This window comes from Hippopotamus amphibius, chromosome 5 (assembly GCF_030028045.1).
Source record: "Hippopotamus amphibius kiboko isolate mHipAmp2 chromosome 5, mHipAmp2.hap2, whole genome shotgun sequence".
In the NCBI taxonomy this organism is placed as follows: domain Eukaryota; kingdom Metazoa; phylum Chordata; class Mammalia; order Artiodactyla; family Hippopotamidae; genus Hippopotamus; species Hippopotamus amphibius.
In genome coordinates this window covers 27,007,944-27,026,423 of record NC_080190.1, presented here as the reverse complement: position 1 = coordinate 27,026,423, position 18,480 = coordinate 27,007,944, and the positions used below count along the sequence as shown (strand labels likewise).

The 18,480-nt window shown below is 52.2% G+C and overlaps 1 protein-coding gene across 1 annotated transcript; it reads right to left on the bottom strand.

Moving 5' to 3' along the window:
- Nucleotides 1-11,944: 11,944 nt before the first annotated feature.
- On the bottom strand, nucleotides 11,945-17,111 carry CALHM3 (calcium homeostasis modulator 3). The gene is made up of 3 exons (XM_057737588.1): nucleotides 16,825-17,111; nucleotides 14,451-14,706; nucleotides 11,945-12,436 (listed from the first exon to the last, which is right to left on the bottom strand). Exons 1-3 carry the CDS (start codon nucleotides 17,109-17,111, stop codon nucleotides 11,945-11,947), a joined length of 1,035 nt encoding a protein of 344 aa, XP_057593571.1.
- Nucleotides 17,112-18,480: the final 1,369 nt, after the last annotated feature.

The window sequence follows — 18,480 nt, the reverse complement described above, 5'->3', positions numbered from 1 at the left end:
CACTATCTCCAGCAGGGTTGAAGGTTGGGAGAACCCAGGGCTGCTGCAGAGGCCTGAGCTTCTGGACCTCGTCCCCTGGGCTCCTAGGAAGTATGTCAGTCATCATCCTTCTGCCCTTCTCATTGGGTCTCTCCTCCAGGCTGTGTCAGAATCCAAGAAGGCACCTCCATCAGTTCAGACAATGATGGTATGATGATGTGGTGATGGCAGTGGTGGTGGTGGCTGTAATGCGGGTGATAATGGGGGTGGTGGTGGGGATGGTGCTGATGGTGGTGGTGATGGCAGTTGTGGCGGTGATAGAGGTGATGGCAATGCTGTTGCTGCTGGTGGTGGTGGTGAGAGCAGTAATAATCTTGATGATGGTGGTGATAGTGGCCACAGTGGGGATGGCGATGGTGGTGGAGAGAGTGCGAAACGGATAAAGAAAAAGCCCTGAATTTGTAGTCAGAGGATTTGGATCTGAGATCTGAGAGGTTGGTGGGTCCCACCCCCCGACCTTCCAGGCAGAGAGCTGTGGCCTGTAAGCATAATGCAGGTGCTTTGATGTCCTGTCTGCTTGTGTCTCGGTGGGTGTGTCTCTGTCTGTGGATTACAGGTGAAAAATCCTTTCCTGGCTCTACCTCCTACCTGTATTCTGCCAGATCAAAAAATAAAGTCCCCACGCCTGGGGCTGGGGACTCCAGAGTGTCTGTGGGAACAAAGCCAATGCCCCCTCTATCAGCAGAGCAAAGTGGAAGGCGGCTGAAAGGGCTCCCTTGGATGCTGCCAGCTCTCCCAGAGAAGTGGGTCAGATCCAGCTCCAGCCACATGGCTTCTGTCTGGGGCGAGAGGGTGGGGCTGGGGCTGAAGCAGGGCACGAGCCTGGACAGGGCAGCTGCCTGGGACCCTCAGACCTGTGTGTCCCTGTGTGTCTGTGTGTGAACTTGCGTGGCTTTGAGCCTCAGTGTCTGTGGATCTACAGCGTGTGTGTAACTGTAACCACGCAGAACCTTATGGGGTCTTCCTGAGACAGGACCCCCCTCCATGTCCTCCACCTGCCTCTTGTTTGTAGCAAAGCTTTAGTCTCCCAGGTCTCAGAAGGCTGACTCAAGAGTTAATGGTTAGGAAACCTGAAGACGTAGAAACAAAGAATAGCTGTTGGGCTGGGAAACTGGTAACAATTTAGATGACAGACCAGCCACAGAGCAGAGTCACCGAACTCCTAGTTCCCTGAAAGATATAGATAAAGGTCTGACACACATTCCTAAGTTCTTTTTCCAGGAAGCAGACCCCGACCAGAGGAAAACTGCTGACCACAAGCACACAGACCCCAGACAGGTTGAAACCAGAAGATTGGTGGTGCTTGAAACTTCACCTTGATGCCAACCAATCCAAGAACTGTGCACGAACCAATCATACACCCTGCAACCCCCTCCCTCACACTGCCTTTAAAACCTTTGTCCCCTGAGCCGCAACTTGGAGATGGTCTTAGGACATTAGTCCACCATCCTCCCAGGTTGCTGACTTCTTAAATAAAGCAAATTTTCCTTTTCCACCAACACTTGTCCCTCGAGTATTGGCCTTTCAAGCAGCAAGCAGCCCAACTTGGGTTTGGTACCAGCCTCATCCTCTTACGTAACCGCATAAGTGGTGTTTGTGTCTGTGTGTGTCTGTGACCGACAAGAACTGCGCTGATCGGGGCTTCCCCTGGGTCAGGCCCTATGCCAGCCCTCCACACGTGTCACCTTGTGTGATCCTCACACAACGCCATGAGGTAGGTGCTATTGTCCCCATTTCACAGAGGCAGGGACTGAGGCTCAGGGAGGTTAAGTTACAAGTGTAGGGTTCAGAAGAGACCTCCCTAAGATACGCTGCTTTGGCATGTGGGTTATTTGGAGCTAAAGGCAGTGGAGACTCTGCGGGCTCGAGAGAAACTACTGCTCCTCCCTTAGCTAACTGGAAGAATTTAAATTGGGGATTTTCCCTAGAGAAAGAGTTATTACCAGAGATTCATTTTATCTAAGCGGCCCCATCTATAAGGCAGGGCAAACATCTAATTACCAAACATCTGCTCTTGTTCTTGTGAAACCGTGCCCCATAGAGTTAACAGAAGCTGATGGCTAACATGAATCCCAGAGCTTGTCTTTCAGATCAACTGGTAAGACAACAGCTTGTAAAAAGCCCTCTGCTTTAAACTGCCTTTACTGATTAAGCTTGCTTTAGCTATTTTTTCCTTCCTTTCCCCTTTTTCCTCTTTAACTGCATACCTTCCCAGCTTCACCTAATCCAACGGTCTTACAGGAATTTGGAGTCAGCTCTTGTCCAGAGTGAGCCAGCTAAGGGTGGTTGGGACCACCGACCCTAAAACTGGGCTTGCACAGGTGTAGGATGAATGGTCTCTTGATGTCAGAGGACTGGAAAACTTTACCCTCAGATCATGCTAAGTGCCTGCATTTTTGAGTACGGAGAAGCATGTAACCCAGATACTCCTGTACAGAACACCAGTGACCGCACGTTTTCCCCTGCCTCCAATCACCTTTTGCCATGCCGAGACCACCTGCTTATTCCATAAATATCCCAACTCCCTCACCTTGGTGGAGGCGGATCTGAGGCTTGTTTTCCCATCTCCTCTATTGGCTTCCTTGTGAACGAACTCTTCCTCTGACACAAAACTTGGCATCTCAGAGTTTGGTTTGCTGTGTGTTGGGCGCACAGACCTGTTTGGGTAACACTTAATGTCCTATGAATGACCCTCCTGTCCTTGGAAACCCCAGGCCCCTATCCCATTTCTTAGTTCGGGGTGGCTAAGTACCTCATTTTACCTTTCTGTCTCTGAACCTCTTATGCACGTGGGGGTCTCTGACCCTCTCACATATTTGAGATTCCCATACTTACGAAACTAAATTGGATTTTCTCCTGTTAATCTGTCTTGTTTCAACTTAATTCTTAAACCAGCCAGAAGAACCTAGAAGGGTAGAGGAAAGTTTTCTTCCTCCCCAGCACCAGCTAAAGCTTACACAGCTTGTAGGTGGAGGAGTGGGATTTGAACCCAGGCCAGGTGGGAGTGGGGGTGAAGTGGAGGAGGGGCAGGGAAGGGGTTTGTTTGTTTGTTTGTTTTTGCCTTTCTCCTCCAGCTGAATGAGGTTCTCCTGTTCTACTAGTCTGGGTGGAAATGCTAGTGTGTCACAAGTAGGATACAGGTGGGGAAGGCCATTGCTCCCCTCAGCCCTCAATCTGGGCCTTGGGTAACTGGAGCACCTAGGCTGGTGGCCCTGGAGGGCCCTGTGGGGGGCTCCCAAGGGGCACAGCCACAGGTGGAGAGCAGGATGAGCGAGACCCAGTGAAGAAGGGTCCACCCCTGGACACCTACTGCTGCGTCAGTGCAGCTGGTTGACAAAAGTCTGAGCTGCCGGCAGAGCCTGGCACCCAGCCTCGGGTGTGGACTGGTGGGGTGGGGCAGGGCGGCCCAGGAGGCCAGGAGCCCAGGAGAAGTGTGGCTCCCAGAGGCTATCTGGACTGCTTTCCACCTATAGTGGACATGGCTCCCTGTTTGTAGCTGATGTGCCCTTTTCGTGGTGCCCAAATTGGCTTCAGGTGTCTGCTCTAACCACAAACTCTCTGCAAATTCCAGCTTCAGTGTTATTTTTAAATACTTGGAATAAAACAGCTTGATTGGATTCTAAATCCGGTATTCTCATTATCACTAGAATTGTGATCACGGTTATTGAAAGTAAAAGAGTGTTAGAGTTTTTTTTTTTTTTTGGCTGCATTGGATCTTCATTGCTGCACGCGGGCTTTCTCTAGTTGTAGCGGGCGGGGGCTACTCTTTGTTGAGGGGCTCAGGCTTCTCATTGGTGTGGCTTCTCTTGTTGTAGAGCACGGGCGCACGGGAGTGTTAGTCTTTACATACCATTCAAACTTGTAATTTTTTGAATGGCTGTAAAAATTAGTGTTAAGTTTATCAAGTCCTTGGATCAAGGTTATTACGAGTGGTATTTATCAAACATTTGAAGAGATCATTGTTAAAGAGCCTTGAGGGTTATGGGGTGAGTGAAATGGGTGAAGGGGGTCTAAAGGTACAAACTTCCAGTTATAAAATAAATAAGTCCTAGGGAGATAATGTACAACATGGTGACTATAGTTAATAATACTGTATTGTATGTTTGAAAGTTGCTAAGAGAGTAGATTTTTTTTTCTTAATTTAATTTATTTATTATTTTTTGGGGGGTACACCAAGTTCAATCATCTGTTTTTATACACATATCCCCGTATTCCCCCCCCCCTCAAGTCCCCCCCACCCTCCCTCGAGTCCCCCCCACCCTCCCCGTCCCAGTCCTCTAAGGCATCATCCATCCTCGAGTTGAACTCCCTTTGTTATACAACAACTTCCCACTGGCTATCTATTTTACAGTTGGTAGTATACATATGTCTGTGCTACCCTCTCGCTTCGTCTCAAGGAGAGTAGATCCTAAAACTTCTCATCACAAGAAAAAACTTGTAACTGTGCAAGGGGATGGATGTTAACTAGACTTGCTGAGGAGCAGTTAACAATACATACAAATAGCTAATCATTATGCTGTGCACCTGAAACTAATAACATGTTATCTGTCCATAAAAAAAGACCTCTGGATAGGAACTGCCTGCGGTCATTTCATGCAAAAAGTCTGATGCTAAAAAGTTGTGCTCACCAAAGCAAGCCCCAGTTTCTCATTTTAAGAAGTCTGGGAGGGACTCCCCTTGTGGCACAGTGGTTAAGAATCCACCTGCCAAGGCAGGGGACAGGGGTTTGATCCCTGGTCCGGGAAGATTCCACGTGCCTCGGAGGAACTAAGCCCCGTGTGCCACAACCACTGAGTCAGAGTGCCACACTACTGAAGCCTGCGCCTAGAGCCCGCGCTCCACCACAAAAAAAGCCACCACACTGAGAAGGCCATGCAACACAACGAACAGTAGCCCCCGCTTGCTACAACTAGGGAAAGCCCGCGTCCAGCAACGAAGACCCAATGCAGCCAAGTAAATTAATTAATTAAAAAAAAAAGAAATCTGGGGGATTCCATTTGGATGTTTTATATCAATTCAGTGTTTCATATCTTTCCTAATACTTTGTATTACATCTTCCCTCTCAGTCTCATAATTATATAAAATCAAGGAGAAGTAACTGCTTGTTTTTCCAACAGACTCTCTATAGGTGTCTACAAATCGCCTCAGTTTGCCCCAGTGTCATGTACCAAGGTTACCAATGTCATGATGCAACCGGATGTGAAGAACATTAGGAACCCCCCACCTGGCTAATCCAGGATCGTCTCCCCAACTCAAGCTTTTTAACAGAATCATATCTGCAAAGTCCCTTTTGCAGGTAACACCCTCACAGGTTCCAGAGATTGGGGGCCCTTGATGGACCCTGGGGGCCCATTATTCTGCCCACTGTGGTAGGGGTGTTTGGTAGCGCACTTAGCAGTGCTTTGTCTTCTCCGCCTCTCCCCTGGAAATCCTAGAGCACGACTGGGTGTAAATGGAAAGCAGGATATCACAAGCCTGCTCAAACTTTTCGATGTGTTGGGGGCAAGCCCAACCATAGCCACTGCTGTGGGGTGTGCACCCCCTCCTTCGCATCCTTGTCCTCAGGAGTGTTGTCCGGGCACCCACTCCGGTGCTGGCGAGTCCCCTCCACTTTGGAAGAGTTCAGTGTCACGAAAAGCAGCATGCAAAGGGGGCCTCTGGAGAGCGGATGCTGTACCTTTATGAAAATGCCTAATTTGCGTCGGACAGCAGGAGTGTGTGGTGCTCACGTGGGCGCTGCCCTCATCCAGGAACTGTGGGAGCACCCAGAGAACAGGGTGGTGCCGGAGGCAGGACCCATCAGCCACATGGGGCTGCTGGGGCAGCTCAAGTGCTGTCAGGCTGCATTATCAGAGGTGTGAGGGCTTTAGGAAGGATACAGTGCTTTCTCTTTTGCCGCAGCCAGACTGTATTGGAGGTTGTATACTGTGGCAAAAAAAAATGGCAGTGCTCACCAAATATTTCATGTGCTTCCTTACAATTCCCAGCCCCTGTTCCATGTAGGTTGGGGCCACGTGATTGAGTGCTGGCACAGGACCCCTCACCTCTTGCTATTGTTCCTGCTGTTTTTCATCCCTGTCTCTCGGACCCTGGACACCAGTGTAACAGGTGCCTCTGAACCCCGCCCATTCTTTTGTTTGTTTTTGAAGTATAACTGACCTACAACACTACCTTAGTTCCTAGTACACCGCACAGTGATTGGATATTTCTATACATTTCAAAACAGTCACCATGATAAGTTGTTTCCATGTCACCATACAAAGATATGACACAATTACTGACTATTCCCCACACTGTACATTTCATACCTGTAATTCACTTATTTTGTGATTAAAAGCTTGTACCTCTTAATCTCCCTCACCTCTCTCTCTCCTTCCCCAAGCCCTCTCCCTTTTGGCACCCACCTACTTGTTTTCTGTGTCTATGACTGTTTCTGTTGGTTATGTTTGTTCATTTGTTTTTTAGATTCCACATATAAATGAAATCGTACTCTGTCTTTATCTGACATTTCACTTAGCATAATACTCTCTAGGTCTATCCATGTTGCCACAAACGGCAAAATTTCATTCTTTTTTATTACTAATATTCCATTATATATAAATGGAATATATGTACGTGTATATATATACATATCACATCTTCTTTATCCATTCATCTGTTGATGGGCACTTAGGATGCATCCGTATCTTGGCTATTGTAGATAATGTTGCAATGAACATAGGGACATATCCAAAAAACAAGAGCACCCAGAGTCCATCCCACCTCCCAAATACCTCTAACCTGCTTCTCTCCATCTCCACTCTAGCCCAGGCTCTGTCAACTCTTCCCACCTTCTACAGTTCATACCCGGCCCCTGCCAAACTAATCCCAGGCTGTGGACAGTGTGATCTTTTAACATCTGATTAAATTAGTGTATACTTAATTCCCTTCAACGGCTGAAGTCTGAAAGTCCTTAACAGGGCCCGTATGGCTGTATGAGAGCTGGCCCCCAGGCCACTCTCCTCCCAATGTCTACTTTCCAGCTCACGTGCCTGCTTTCAGTTCCTCAAACAGGATCAGCCCCTTCCCATCTCAGGACTTTTGCACATGCTTTGCACATTCCTAGAATGCTTCTCCATCTACTCTCCATCTGAGAAATTCCAGTTCATCTTTACTTTCTCAGCTTAATGCCACCCCTCCCCTTTTCTAATTAAAAAAAATTTTTTTGGTCACACCACACAGCATGTGGGATCTTCGTTCCCTGACTAGGGACTGAACTCAAGACCCCTGCAGTGAAAGCGTGGAGTCTTAACCACGGGACCGATTAATGGCCCTTCATTTTTTTTTAATAAATTTATTTTTTATTGGTTGCATTGGGTCTTTGCTGCTGTGCACGGGCTTTCTCTAGTTGCGGTGAGTGGGGGCTACTCTTCATTGTGGTGCGCAGGCTTCTCATTGTGGTGGCTTCTCTCACTGCAGAGCACGGGATCAGTAGTTGTGGCGCACAGGCTTAGCTGCTTTGCAGCATGTGGGATCTTCCCGGTCCAGGGATTGAACCCGTGTCCCCTGCCTTGGCAGGCAGATTCTTAACCACTGTGCCACCAGGGAAGCCCGTAATGGCTCTCCTTGAGAGAAGTTCCTGAACCCTCAGCTTAGTTGAGTCCTGCTGATACAGGCTTTCATGCTCCCCACCCCACCCATGTACTTCCTCTTCACAGCACTGATTTCAGTTAATCACTTGTTTTGGAGGGTGTGTTTGTTTAATGTCCGGGGTCCCCATTAGACCGTAAAGACTGAAGGCCCACATCTGTTTCGTTTCAGTGCTATGTTCCGAGGGCTCAGCATGGTGTGCCTGGTTTCGTAGATGCTCAGTTAATACATGCGGAATGAAAAAATACATGAGTAAGTGAATAAAGGAGAGAAGTGAGCCTTGGACCAAGATAAACTTGTGAGGAAGCAGGAATTCAGACACAAATAGGATATTACAGTCTGCACCACTCTGGCTCTGGGCTTGACTTCAGTGTTAGTTTCTGTGAGCAGAGTGGGGAGGGCTGAAGAGCAGTTCCTCCTTTATGTGCAGGGTGAGTGGGCAGGAAGGGCTGGTGTATTCAAAGCTCACTGCCATGGCAACAGCCACCGCTGACCAATGTTACCTCCACTCTGCTACCATTGGCCATCCCAGGCCATCTCCCACTGCTCTTCTCTAGACCCTCAGGGCCGCTCTCGCCTTCCCATAGCCCCTCTGCCCTCCCCCATGACAGCTGATCAAGCAGCAAGGAGAACTCATTTCACTTGGCCTCAAAGAGTTGGGCAGAGGCGGGCTCTCAGCAGAGAAGTGGAGACTCCTCTAGTCCCATCATCGTCTTTGGGTCCTGGTGCCCTCTTCTATCTTAATATCCTAAATTGGGGCAGGCTCCAAACCTTCCACTCTTTCTTTATAATGCCGGGTGGGGCAGGCGCCCAGGGATTTATGTGACTGCTACAGAAACCCACTCATCTGCTTTCCCGGGACCACCTCCCTGGGTGAGCAGTTCGCTGTCCTGGACAGTTACCAACAACCTATGATTTTCTCCCAGTCCCCCGCCTCCTGGGTTCCTCTGAATCTCTGGATTTATGGCTCATCTTTCCCCCATCTTGAAATTGTTTCCTCCCAGGCATTCTTCTGGACACTTTGCCTTTGCGATTGCTTCCCTTTCTCCTATGTGCTGCCTCCTTTTTCTCCTCTAAAACTCTAAAGGTCTCGGTCCTTCCTCCTCTCACTCAGCCTCTCTCTGTTGCTGGCCCTACCATACCTGCAGCTTCAGGCATCACTGCCATGTGGATGAATCCCAAGCATCATGCCTCCTCCTAACGTTGCCCGCCAGCACGTGCCTGCAGGATAAACTCAAAGTCCCGAGGAAAACTCTCAAGGCTGCAACCATCTTCCCCTTGTGATGCGGAACCGCAGCTGCCCAGGCTGTATGAGACGGGGGACTCGCACAGCCAAAGCCACTCTTGCAAGTACATTTCTGCCTTGCCCAGCTGGTCACTGTGTCTCCCAGAAGAGAGGCCCTCTGTATAGGGTGTGGTCTGGAGGACTATCTTCCCAGAGTTGGAAGAGGCTTGGGGAATGGGCTTGGGCACCCATGAGGGCTGCTCTCCTGGGAGCGGAGCAGGCGGCAGCCTCCCACCTGTGTCCCTCCACCCCGGGGGGCGGGGTGGCTGGCACTGTGCCAGGCATGTCTCTCTCTCACAGGATATGAATAAATGGTGGTGTGAAGGGATGATGCCAAAGAGGTTTGGGGTTTGAAACCATGTCATTTGGGGACTAAAGAGGGTAAGGACGAATCTGAGGACTGTCGAAGGCTAAGGATCCAAGGGCGTGTCACTGGATGCAAGGCTCAGGGGGCATCTCTTGGTGGCACTCATCTGGAGTAGGCTCCTCAGCCCTCTGGCCAAGTCCTTCACTTTTGCCAGGCTGAACTGCACACCCTGCATTTGGTTGATTGTTCACCAGCTCATGTCTTATCTCTCCTTCAGACTGGAAGCTCCACTAAGGATGATGTCTGTCCTGCTCTCTGGCACTCTAGGCATTCCATCAATGTTTGTGGAGTGAATCTATGAACCATACACTGCCCCTTTCCCAACCCTTTGCCTTTGTTCTTTCTGTTTCCTCCTTTTAGGTGCTCTGCTCCCCACCCCCATCTCTCACTCCACTTGTCAAAACCCTCCCCATCCGTTAAGGCCCATTCCAATGAAGGCTTCCTGGATCCTCCAGCTGGAGCCATTATTCGCCATGGTGAATCTCTGTGACACCTGGCTTGCCTCTATCATATCACAGCTTTTGCTTTGGATTATAATGATGTCTATACCCATCTCTGTCCCTCTAGTAGGCAGTGATCTCCTTGAGGGCAGGGCCTATTATCTGTGTATTCCCTCTTCCCTACTCCCTGGCACAGTGCCTTCTATGCAGTAGGCACCTAGAAGTGCTCAGTATAAGAAGGCAAGAGTATTGATTGCAGCCAGTGGCTTTTTACTGGTCCAGATGCTGCTTCCTTGCAACCCAAGGTAGGGGCCCTGAGCCTCCTTTCCCTGGACTAGGAGCTCACCGCTGCAGACTGGGCCATGTCCAAGGTTACCCTCCTCCCTTCCCCTGCCCCCCCAATCCCTGCTAACGCTTTGCCTAAATCTTGCCCCATCCTAGTACCATTTCAGATATTTGCATGGCCTGACCACAGCAGGGTAGGAGGGGAAATGCTGAGCTGCAGGGATTGTCCGGTCCTACAGGGTCCCTTGGCAAGCACCTAGGAGAGCAGAGATTGCCTGATATAGAGGGCGCTGGGCTTCAGGGGGGATCCAGGGGCCCCTGTACTGACCCCATGACACGAGGACCAGAAAAGCATGGGGTGAACCCAGGTCTGTGCATGTCTGTGGCCACCAAGCACCACTGTGCTGAAGCAAACAATAGTAGGGTGTGTGTGTGTGTGTGTGTGTGTGAGTGTGTGTGTGTGTGTGTGTGGTGAGTGAGTCATCAGGGAGGGCCAGAGACCCAGAGGAGCCTACAGGCTAGATCTTCCCCAACCCTTCCTGTTTGGGCTGCCAGAGACTGAGTGGCAGTTCTTCCAGCAAGATTTAACCCCAGTGTTTCAAGGGTCTTCAGACACCACATCCACACTTGGCCCAGAGGTTCTTAAACACTGGAACTTGCAGAATCACCTGGGGTGCTTGTTCAGTGTAGAGATGTCTAGGGCTGCCTAGACACCTAATTTGCACCCTGATATGCAGATCTAGTCCATATACCGTATCCCTGGGAAAATCCTTACCAGGCTGCCAGCTTCTTGTCGAGGGTAGATACCCCTGGAATGCCTAGCAAATGAGGCAGCCTTAGAAAGAGAGGCTGAGCTCAGAGGTCAGGCTGCAGGTGGTGGGGAGGGTGGCAAGTGGAGAGGTGAGGAAGGAAGCACCTGCTAGCTGGAAGTGCGCAGAAGGCTGGGCTGACAAAGGAGCTGCATCTTGAAGCACTGCTCAGTCTTAGTCAGCTGGGAATAGAACTAGTGGGACTTGGGAAGATAGGAGCTGGAAGGGTCGGCCCCCTTGACATTCAAAAACAGAAAAATCCCCTTGCCAGGAAGATATAAAGCTATTCATCTGTAGCAGTCAGTAAGAGGCACTAATTAGTATCTTAAGAGGAACTCAACAAGCAGAGCTTGCTGAGCTCACTCAGAGAACCTTGCTGGAGGCTGCAGGAAACCCAACCAGAGCACTGAAAACACACACACACACACACACACACACACACACACACACACACGCCTTCTAGCAGGCAGACTAATGGAGTAACTCAGAGCAGACCCTAGAGCCGACATCCTGGGATCAAACTCTAGCTCTTACGTGGTGACCTCGGGCACTGTAACCTTTTATGCCTGTTTTCTCCTCCAAAAAATAGGACTAATAATCATCCTACTTCATTAGGTGGTCATAAAGATTAAATGAGTTATATATATGGAAAGAAGTTGGAGCAATGCCTGGCACATAGTAAGCACCATACAAGCATGTGCTGTTGTCATTATTATTATTTCAAACTTAGAATCTGGACATTTAGGACCCAGAACCCATGGCAGATCTACTTAGACTCTTGCTACTCAAATTTGGTCCACTGACTGGAAGCATCAGTGTCACCTGGGAGCTTGTTAGAAGTGCAGTCTTAGCCCCAGTCCCGGATGGACTGAATCAGAATCGCGTTTAACAAGAGCCCAGGTGAGCGGTGAGCACACTGAAGTTTGTGAAGCACAGCTTTAGAGCACACAGCGGGCCACACCAAGAAACTGGCCAGAGACTGGGCTATTTTGGGGAAGGAGGCCAACAAGGGTAAGGCTCTCCTGCCTTGGGCTCCCCACAGCCTGGAAAGCCCTCAGACCCTTGTCGCGGGGGGACACGGCCAGGGTCCTTACACGTCGGTGTGCTGGGATGGCCTGGTGCCCGGGGCCACTGTGGGGGCGCGGTGGCTGAGGCCATCCCCCCAGAGCCCAGGGCATGCCACGAGGTCAAGTGGTGGTTTGCTGGAGTACCAGGCGCTCAGGAGCCGGTCCACCTGCTCCTGACTGGAGACTGCTCGCAGGTGGGCCTTCGGGCTTCCGCAGTCCAGGCCCTCGTGGGGCTCGGGCATCTCAGGGGTCTGCGGAACCCTGCCCACGGAGTCCAGGCGCAGCCCCCGCGCCCGCATCTCGCTCTGCATGCTGGCGAAGAAGTGCAGCACGCAGCGGTGCGCGAAGTCCCGCGCGTGCTCACAACACGTCTCGTCGAAGAGCTTCTGCTCCAGGTCCACGTAGTTGCTCCAGTACCTGCGCTGCAGGAAGACTGTCTGGTCAAAGCAGGGCCTCAAGCAGCGGGCCAGGAAGGCCACGACGATCAGCAGCAGGGTGATACTCCAGCCGATGGCCTGGAGAGTGGGGAGCGCGAGCGTAAGTGCGGCGGCACGCGAACTCTTACCTGGTCTAGTTCCCTGACCAGGGATCGAACCCCAGCCCCCTGCATTAGGAGCGCGGAGTCTTAGCCACGAGTTACTTTTTCTTTGTTTTAGGCTGCTCCTGCATAATGAGCACTGCACACAATAACAAACTGTTTGTTTTCCTCCTGTTAATCTTTTTGTTAGTCTCAGCAGAAAACCTAGCGTGGGTGGAGGTGAAGTTTCGCCTCCCTTGCCCTCGCATCCATTCATCCTTCCACCCACCCCCCATCCTTTCACCTTTTTATCCGGTTCTTTACTCAACGGCGCTTATGTATTTGTATCTATCCCATCTATGCATCCAGCCATCCTATATTTTGGGGGAGACACTGCGTACTCAGTCTTTGCTCTCATAGAGCTCGCACTTGAGTGGAAGGTACAGTGAAATAGGTGATCACTGGCTAAGTGCTGTATTGAGGGATGGATCCGGGGTCGTGGGAATGCAGAGGAGGGACACCCAGCCTGAATTTGAGGGCTCAGAGGACAGCGAGGTTGAGGCTGAGACCTGAAGGATGATAACAGTTTATGGGACGTGAACAAGGAACAGGGTTCCAGGCCAAGAGTGAGGAGAAGCTGGAAGTAGTTCTTTGAAGCTGGAGCCCCCACCTGGCCGGCTCCTCGCCCTCCCCTCTGCCCAGACAAAGGCATCAAGACATCGCTTAAGACCAAAGCAACTGTGTGGACCTGGAGCAGAGAAATCACTCCTCTGAACCACAGAGGCATATTTGCATCCTTACCGTTTGTAGGTATGATTGACAAGGCTCTCTCGTTTGGCCTCTCACAAGGTCTTCCCCTTCCCCCACTCCCAATTTAACATACGTGTGCATTTTACGCGCAGGAGCATTTAATGTGACGGATCATTTACAGCTGAGTCAGGACTGAAACCCTGCTCTGAGAGCCTGCAGTGTTTACGTCCAGAGGGGCCTTCAAGGGGAGGAGACCAAACCTCCATTTACTTTGCAGGAGAAACTGAGGCTCAGAGGGGGAAGGGACATGGCCAAGGTCATAGTCTGAAGCAGAACCAAGTGTGTCCTGAGCCCTGGTCCTCTCTCTGCCACTCCCCAGTCCTGTATCTGCCACAAACCTGTCCCAGCGCCCCAAAGTGCTGGGTTGTAGCTGCAGTGATGCTCCGCAAGTGGAGGCTTCGTGTAAACACTTTTGGGGGCACGCAGCCCAGGCTGGGCTCTGGGAGTGGCGGGGGTGGAATCTGGAGCCTGGACTGGGGTTTGTCCCCAGGATAATGGATTCTGTGCCCCGTGGGGAGCCGGGCATTTGGGGAGGACCTGCATTGTAGGGAGGTGGGTGAGAGGGTTTGGGGGAATGGCACTTCAGATCCCTGCCCGACCTCTTACAAACTGTACGACTTTGGCCTTGTGAACTAAACTCTCAGAGCCTCAGTTTCCTCCCCTGCAAAATGGGATGCTCATGATTGCATCCACCTCATAGGACTGTTTTGAGAGTTAAATGAAGTGATGCAAAATAGTGTGTATATCTGGAAAAAAAAAGTAAATGAAGTGATGCATATGAAATGCTCAACACAGTGCCTGACACATATGTGCTTAATAAATGGTAATTAGTATTCTATTTCTGAGGGGTGAGCAGAATGTGTGTATGGGGTGGGGGCAGGGCAGAGCACGCTGTCTTCAGTGTTTTCCTGACAATCAGCTTGGGAATGAGACTAGTGGACTCCCAGAGGGTATGGGCACCTGGTCTCCACCCTGGGGTGAGTCAACGTTGATGGCAAAGTCCCTACTTCCTAAGGCCCAACACTGTCTTGTGTGTAGGTCCCGCCCCATCCCCATCCCCCCGCCCCAGGGACCACATGCTCCATGGTTGTGTCTCCAGCATTGGGAGGGGCCTCAGGAAACCACTTGTACCTCCTCACCCCATTCCCCTTGGAAGCAATGCAGGACATTTCCCAGGGCTAGGAGAGGACTGCCTGAGTCACCTGTGAGAGGCACCGCAGGTAGCGAGACACTGCCTTCCGAGCGGGGCTGTCCCTCACCAGCTCATCTTCCTTGCAGGGCACCTTGGCCAGAAAGAGCTGCACCTGGCTGGGGGTCATGTTGGCAAAGTCTAGAAACTTCTCGGGGTCCACGGAGCTGCTGAAGGCACACACAAAGCACTTCCCATCGAGGAGAGCCAGCACGATCCAGACAAGCGGGGCGGCCAGTGCTCTCTGCAGCACAGAGGAGCACATATACCTGGGAACAGAGGAAGGAAGGGGGCACAGAGGGCAGCCGGAATTGAGCTGCAGCCGAAAGGCTACAGGGGAGATGCAAGGACAGACTTCCTAGGAGGGTGGGAAATCCCAGGTGTGGTTACACCAAAGAAAGGGCTGCAGCTCCCACTGCAGAAGTCTGAGCAGCAGAGGGCAGAGAAGAAGCAGGACGGAGGGTCCCGGGAGTCCCAGGACTGGAACACTGGGAGCTGGCGTTCTTTCTGCTCTGGGCTTCGTAGCAGACTCTGTTGGTGCCTGCCCAGGCCAGAAGCGTCTAGAGCTTGGCCTCACCTCAACCACCTGCGTGGCTCTACCTGAGGCTTCAGGGGAATCTTTGCTCCCAGAGGCACAAGATGGAAGCGCTGGAGGGTTCATGTCCCCAAATCCACCTTCAATCCAAGCAGGTAGGGCCTGGTGGATAAAAACCCCAGCTTCCGGAACCCTCTGTGGGATGATTCTGAGGTGTGTTCTACCCACTTTCTCAGCGGGTCCCCAGAAGGACTGAGCCCCAGTTGCCTACTTATATCTCATTCTACCCAGAGCCTGCTTTTGGGGGGACCCTAAACTAAGAGGGTCCTGAGGAATAACCCTCCCAGAGACAGGACCTGACACACCTCCCCACAGTGTCTGGGGAGCCCACCCTCTGACCGTCCCCAGGCGCCTCTCTGGACCTACGTCGCCCATCTCATGGCCTGAATTGGGTCACAGGACAGGAGCCCAGCAGAGCTGTACCCATTCGACCCCATAGGAAAAGGTGAAGGGCACACTTAGTGCATGTGAGCCTCCCAGCGTGGCTGAATCACAGGGCGCCTGGAACCCCTGGGGAGCCTGGAACAGAGGCCGTTTGTGCACAGAATGCAGATGTTTTTTAACTTGGGTCGTATACGAAACCTAAGATGGTGTGTGCTGGCAGGATGTGCACGCGCATGGCCTACCCGGTGGTGAATTATAAATATGTTGTAGGCAGGGGTGGCTCCAGCATTTTCTACGGGGGCAACGTGGTTAGAAGGCGGAACCCAGCACTTGTTATGAAGTTACATTACATACCCTTGAGAACACCTCCGCCGTCCTCATCTAGGAGCGGGGGCGAGGAGGAGATCGTGAGTGAGCTAAAACCCACAAGCCCCTCCTGCCGCGGCCCATGGATATTGAGCACTTAGGTATTTTGTCTAAAACACTCAGGGCAGCGGTTCTGGCTTGGGCTGTGTTTGAGTTTGAGCCTCTTCCTCGCTGTGAGGGCTCAGCCTAGTGGCTTATCCTCTCTGTGCCTCAGGTCCCCCATCCTTAAAAATGGGTCCAAGACAGGAGCGGACACAGGGCTGAGGTGAGAATTCGGAGGCTGTGCACATGCGGCACTTGGCACAGAGCTTGGCTCGCTGTTGGTGAGGGAGCATTGAGTTGCTAAACTCCATCAGCATTCTTTTCTTTTCGTTTTGTTTTTTTGGCCGTGCTGCATGGCTTGTGGGATCTTAGTTCCCTGACCAGGGATTGAACCCGGGACACGGGGCAGTGAAAGAGTGAAAGCGCTGAGTCCTAACCACTGCACCGCCAGGGAATTCCCCATCAGCTTTTCTTGATACAGGACACTGACCGGGTATGAGGCTCTGAGGACACAGTGATACAGCAGATGAGGTCCTTGCCTTCGGAGAGCTTGCAGGAGAGGGGATGCAGCCTTCAAGCCAATCATGTCTCTCATACCTGCAATACGGCTGTGCACGTCATGGGGTGGTCCTTCTCGCACGTGGGGAGTTATAATCCACGGCCAGCAGGACAGATGTGACCTGGATAATTCTTGGGAATCCTGTATCATTCACGCGTCTCTAGCACTGGGCACGGAAAGGTGATGGACGACAGGATCAGAAATATCTGTTTCCAGAGTGGAAACTGGCAAATCGGTCTCTGTGAACTGACGATGCCTTGGTATCATTTCCTAGGGGAAAGTAGGGGGCACACCTGAAAGTAGGGTGCGTATGGGGGTGGGGGGGGGAGTCCTGACAATATCCCGGGGGGTCACTGGGATTTGGGTGCATCTGGCAGTGCCTGTGCGGTTGGGGGAGCCCCGGACAATACCCACGGGGAGCTGGCTGGGGTGGGACCGCACCTGATGATGCCTGGGTCCTTCCTCCGGTGCCCTGTGGGCCGGCGCCACTCTTCCACCATCACCACGGACTGCCGGTTGGCCAGGAGGCCGCAGAGGAAAAGGGCGATCGGGGGTGTGAGCAGCAGGCCCAGGCCGTAGAGGGCATTGTAGTGCGCCAGGCAGGGGCAGTTGAAATCGAAGGAGGAGTACAGCTTGATTGTGACCGCGGCCAGCAGCAGGCAGATGCCGTTCATCACTGACTCGGAGCTGGACTGGAGGTGCTGGAAGAGCATGCGGAATTTATCCATGGCCAGGCCTGGGTCGAGGGCAGCCGTGGGTCAGGGGCAGGGAGGCTTCAGTCGCCTTCCTGTGCAAAGCCAGCCCCGCTGGGGGTGAGCCCAGGGCTGCGAGAGGTTCTTCTCTTCCAAGGGCTTGAGGGGACAAGGAGGAGGTGGTGTCCAGCCAAGGATGTAAGGCAGAGGCCGGCTCTCTCCACGAAGGCTCCCCTGGCCAGCCTGATAGCCCCTCACTGCCACTCCCCTCCTCTCTGGGGGTATGAGTCACTGCTCTGTGAGCAGCCAGCCCAAAGCACCTCTAGGCAAATGGGCCCCACCCTGTCCCTCCATCCCTCCCTAGCCCGTTCCCTCCTCTCTTTAGGGTTTGGATACGGATGCCTGACAGCTGGTGGGGCTTCAGGCAAATTCCAGGTGTGGTAAGGCCATGGTGCTGATGAAGCCAATTACATTTTCTGGTCTTGGTTAAAAACATGACTTGACTCAGCTGAGCCCAGGGAGCTTTCACGTTGGCTTTCATGCTGGAAGGAACTATGAGGGGTGCCTTACCCTGCCTGAAGCCTTCCCAGAAGAGAAGTCTCTTGAGAATTTAAACTATGTTTCAGTGTTTGCCAGGGTTGTGGAAGGGAAGGTCTTCCAGACAGAGGGTACCATCTAGGCAAGGGCATGGAGGTGAGAAGTAGCCAGGTGTGGGTAGGCAGTTTGGGGTTGCTTGAATGTAGTGTCAGACAGGGGGTGTTGGGGGAGGGCGTGGGGGACTTAGTGGGTGCCTGCAATCCTTTCCTCCACTTTATTCTGCTGCCTTTCAGGTCGGGCCACTGACTGGCCCAGGTCTCCCTGAAGCACAGCTCCCACTGCCTCACGCCTCTGCTCACGTGTGAACGGCGCCCCCTCAGCTTCCTTAGCATAGCGTTCAAGGCCCTCCTAACTGTACCGAAATGTGTCCTCCCATCTCTGCTGATGCGTCCTCTCTGCTGGAGAACCTGTGCCCCTTCCTCCCACCTGCTCTTCAAGAGGCAACTCAGATGGAGCCCTTTCACCAAGCCGTCCTGGTGACCTCAGCTCCGTGGGAGCCTCTCCTCCCATCTGGCTCTGGGAAAGGCCGCCCTGCTTGCTGCTCCTCTCTCCCGAGTGGGAGCGGATCTGCCAGCTAGGACGGGACCGGGACCGGGACCTGCCCATCCCTGCAGCCTCCAGCAGGGTGCCCAGCACGCCGCAGTGGCAGCAGATGCTTGTTTTCTGTGACGCTGACACTCAGACCCCCTTTTTCCATCTCTAGCTCTGTCCTCTCTGCCCACTCCTTGACCTATACCTGCCTCCCTGTCTGCTCCTAGGAAGCAAATGCAATGTAGGTCCTGCTTTTGTCTCTCTCTGTCTCTCTCCC

What these genes read in the sequence shown, in the direction of transcription:
- CALHM3 (XM_057737588.1), bottom strand. Translation starts at nt 17,111, where the DNA reads ATGGATAAATTCCGCATGCTCTTCCAGCACCTCCAGTCCAGCTCCGAG. An exon ending in AAGGACCCAGGCATCATCAG is followed by an intron (nt 14,707 to 16,824) that starts GTGCGGTCCCAC and finishes CTCTGTTCCCAG; the next exon opens with GTATATGTGCTCCTCTGTGC. An exon ending in ACCTGCGGTGCCTCTCACAG is followed by an intron (nt 12,437 to 14,450) that starts GTGACTCAGGCA and finishes CCCACTCTCCAG; the next exon opens with GCCATCGGCTGGAGTATCAC.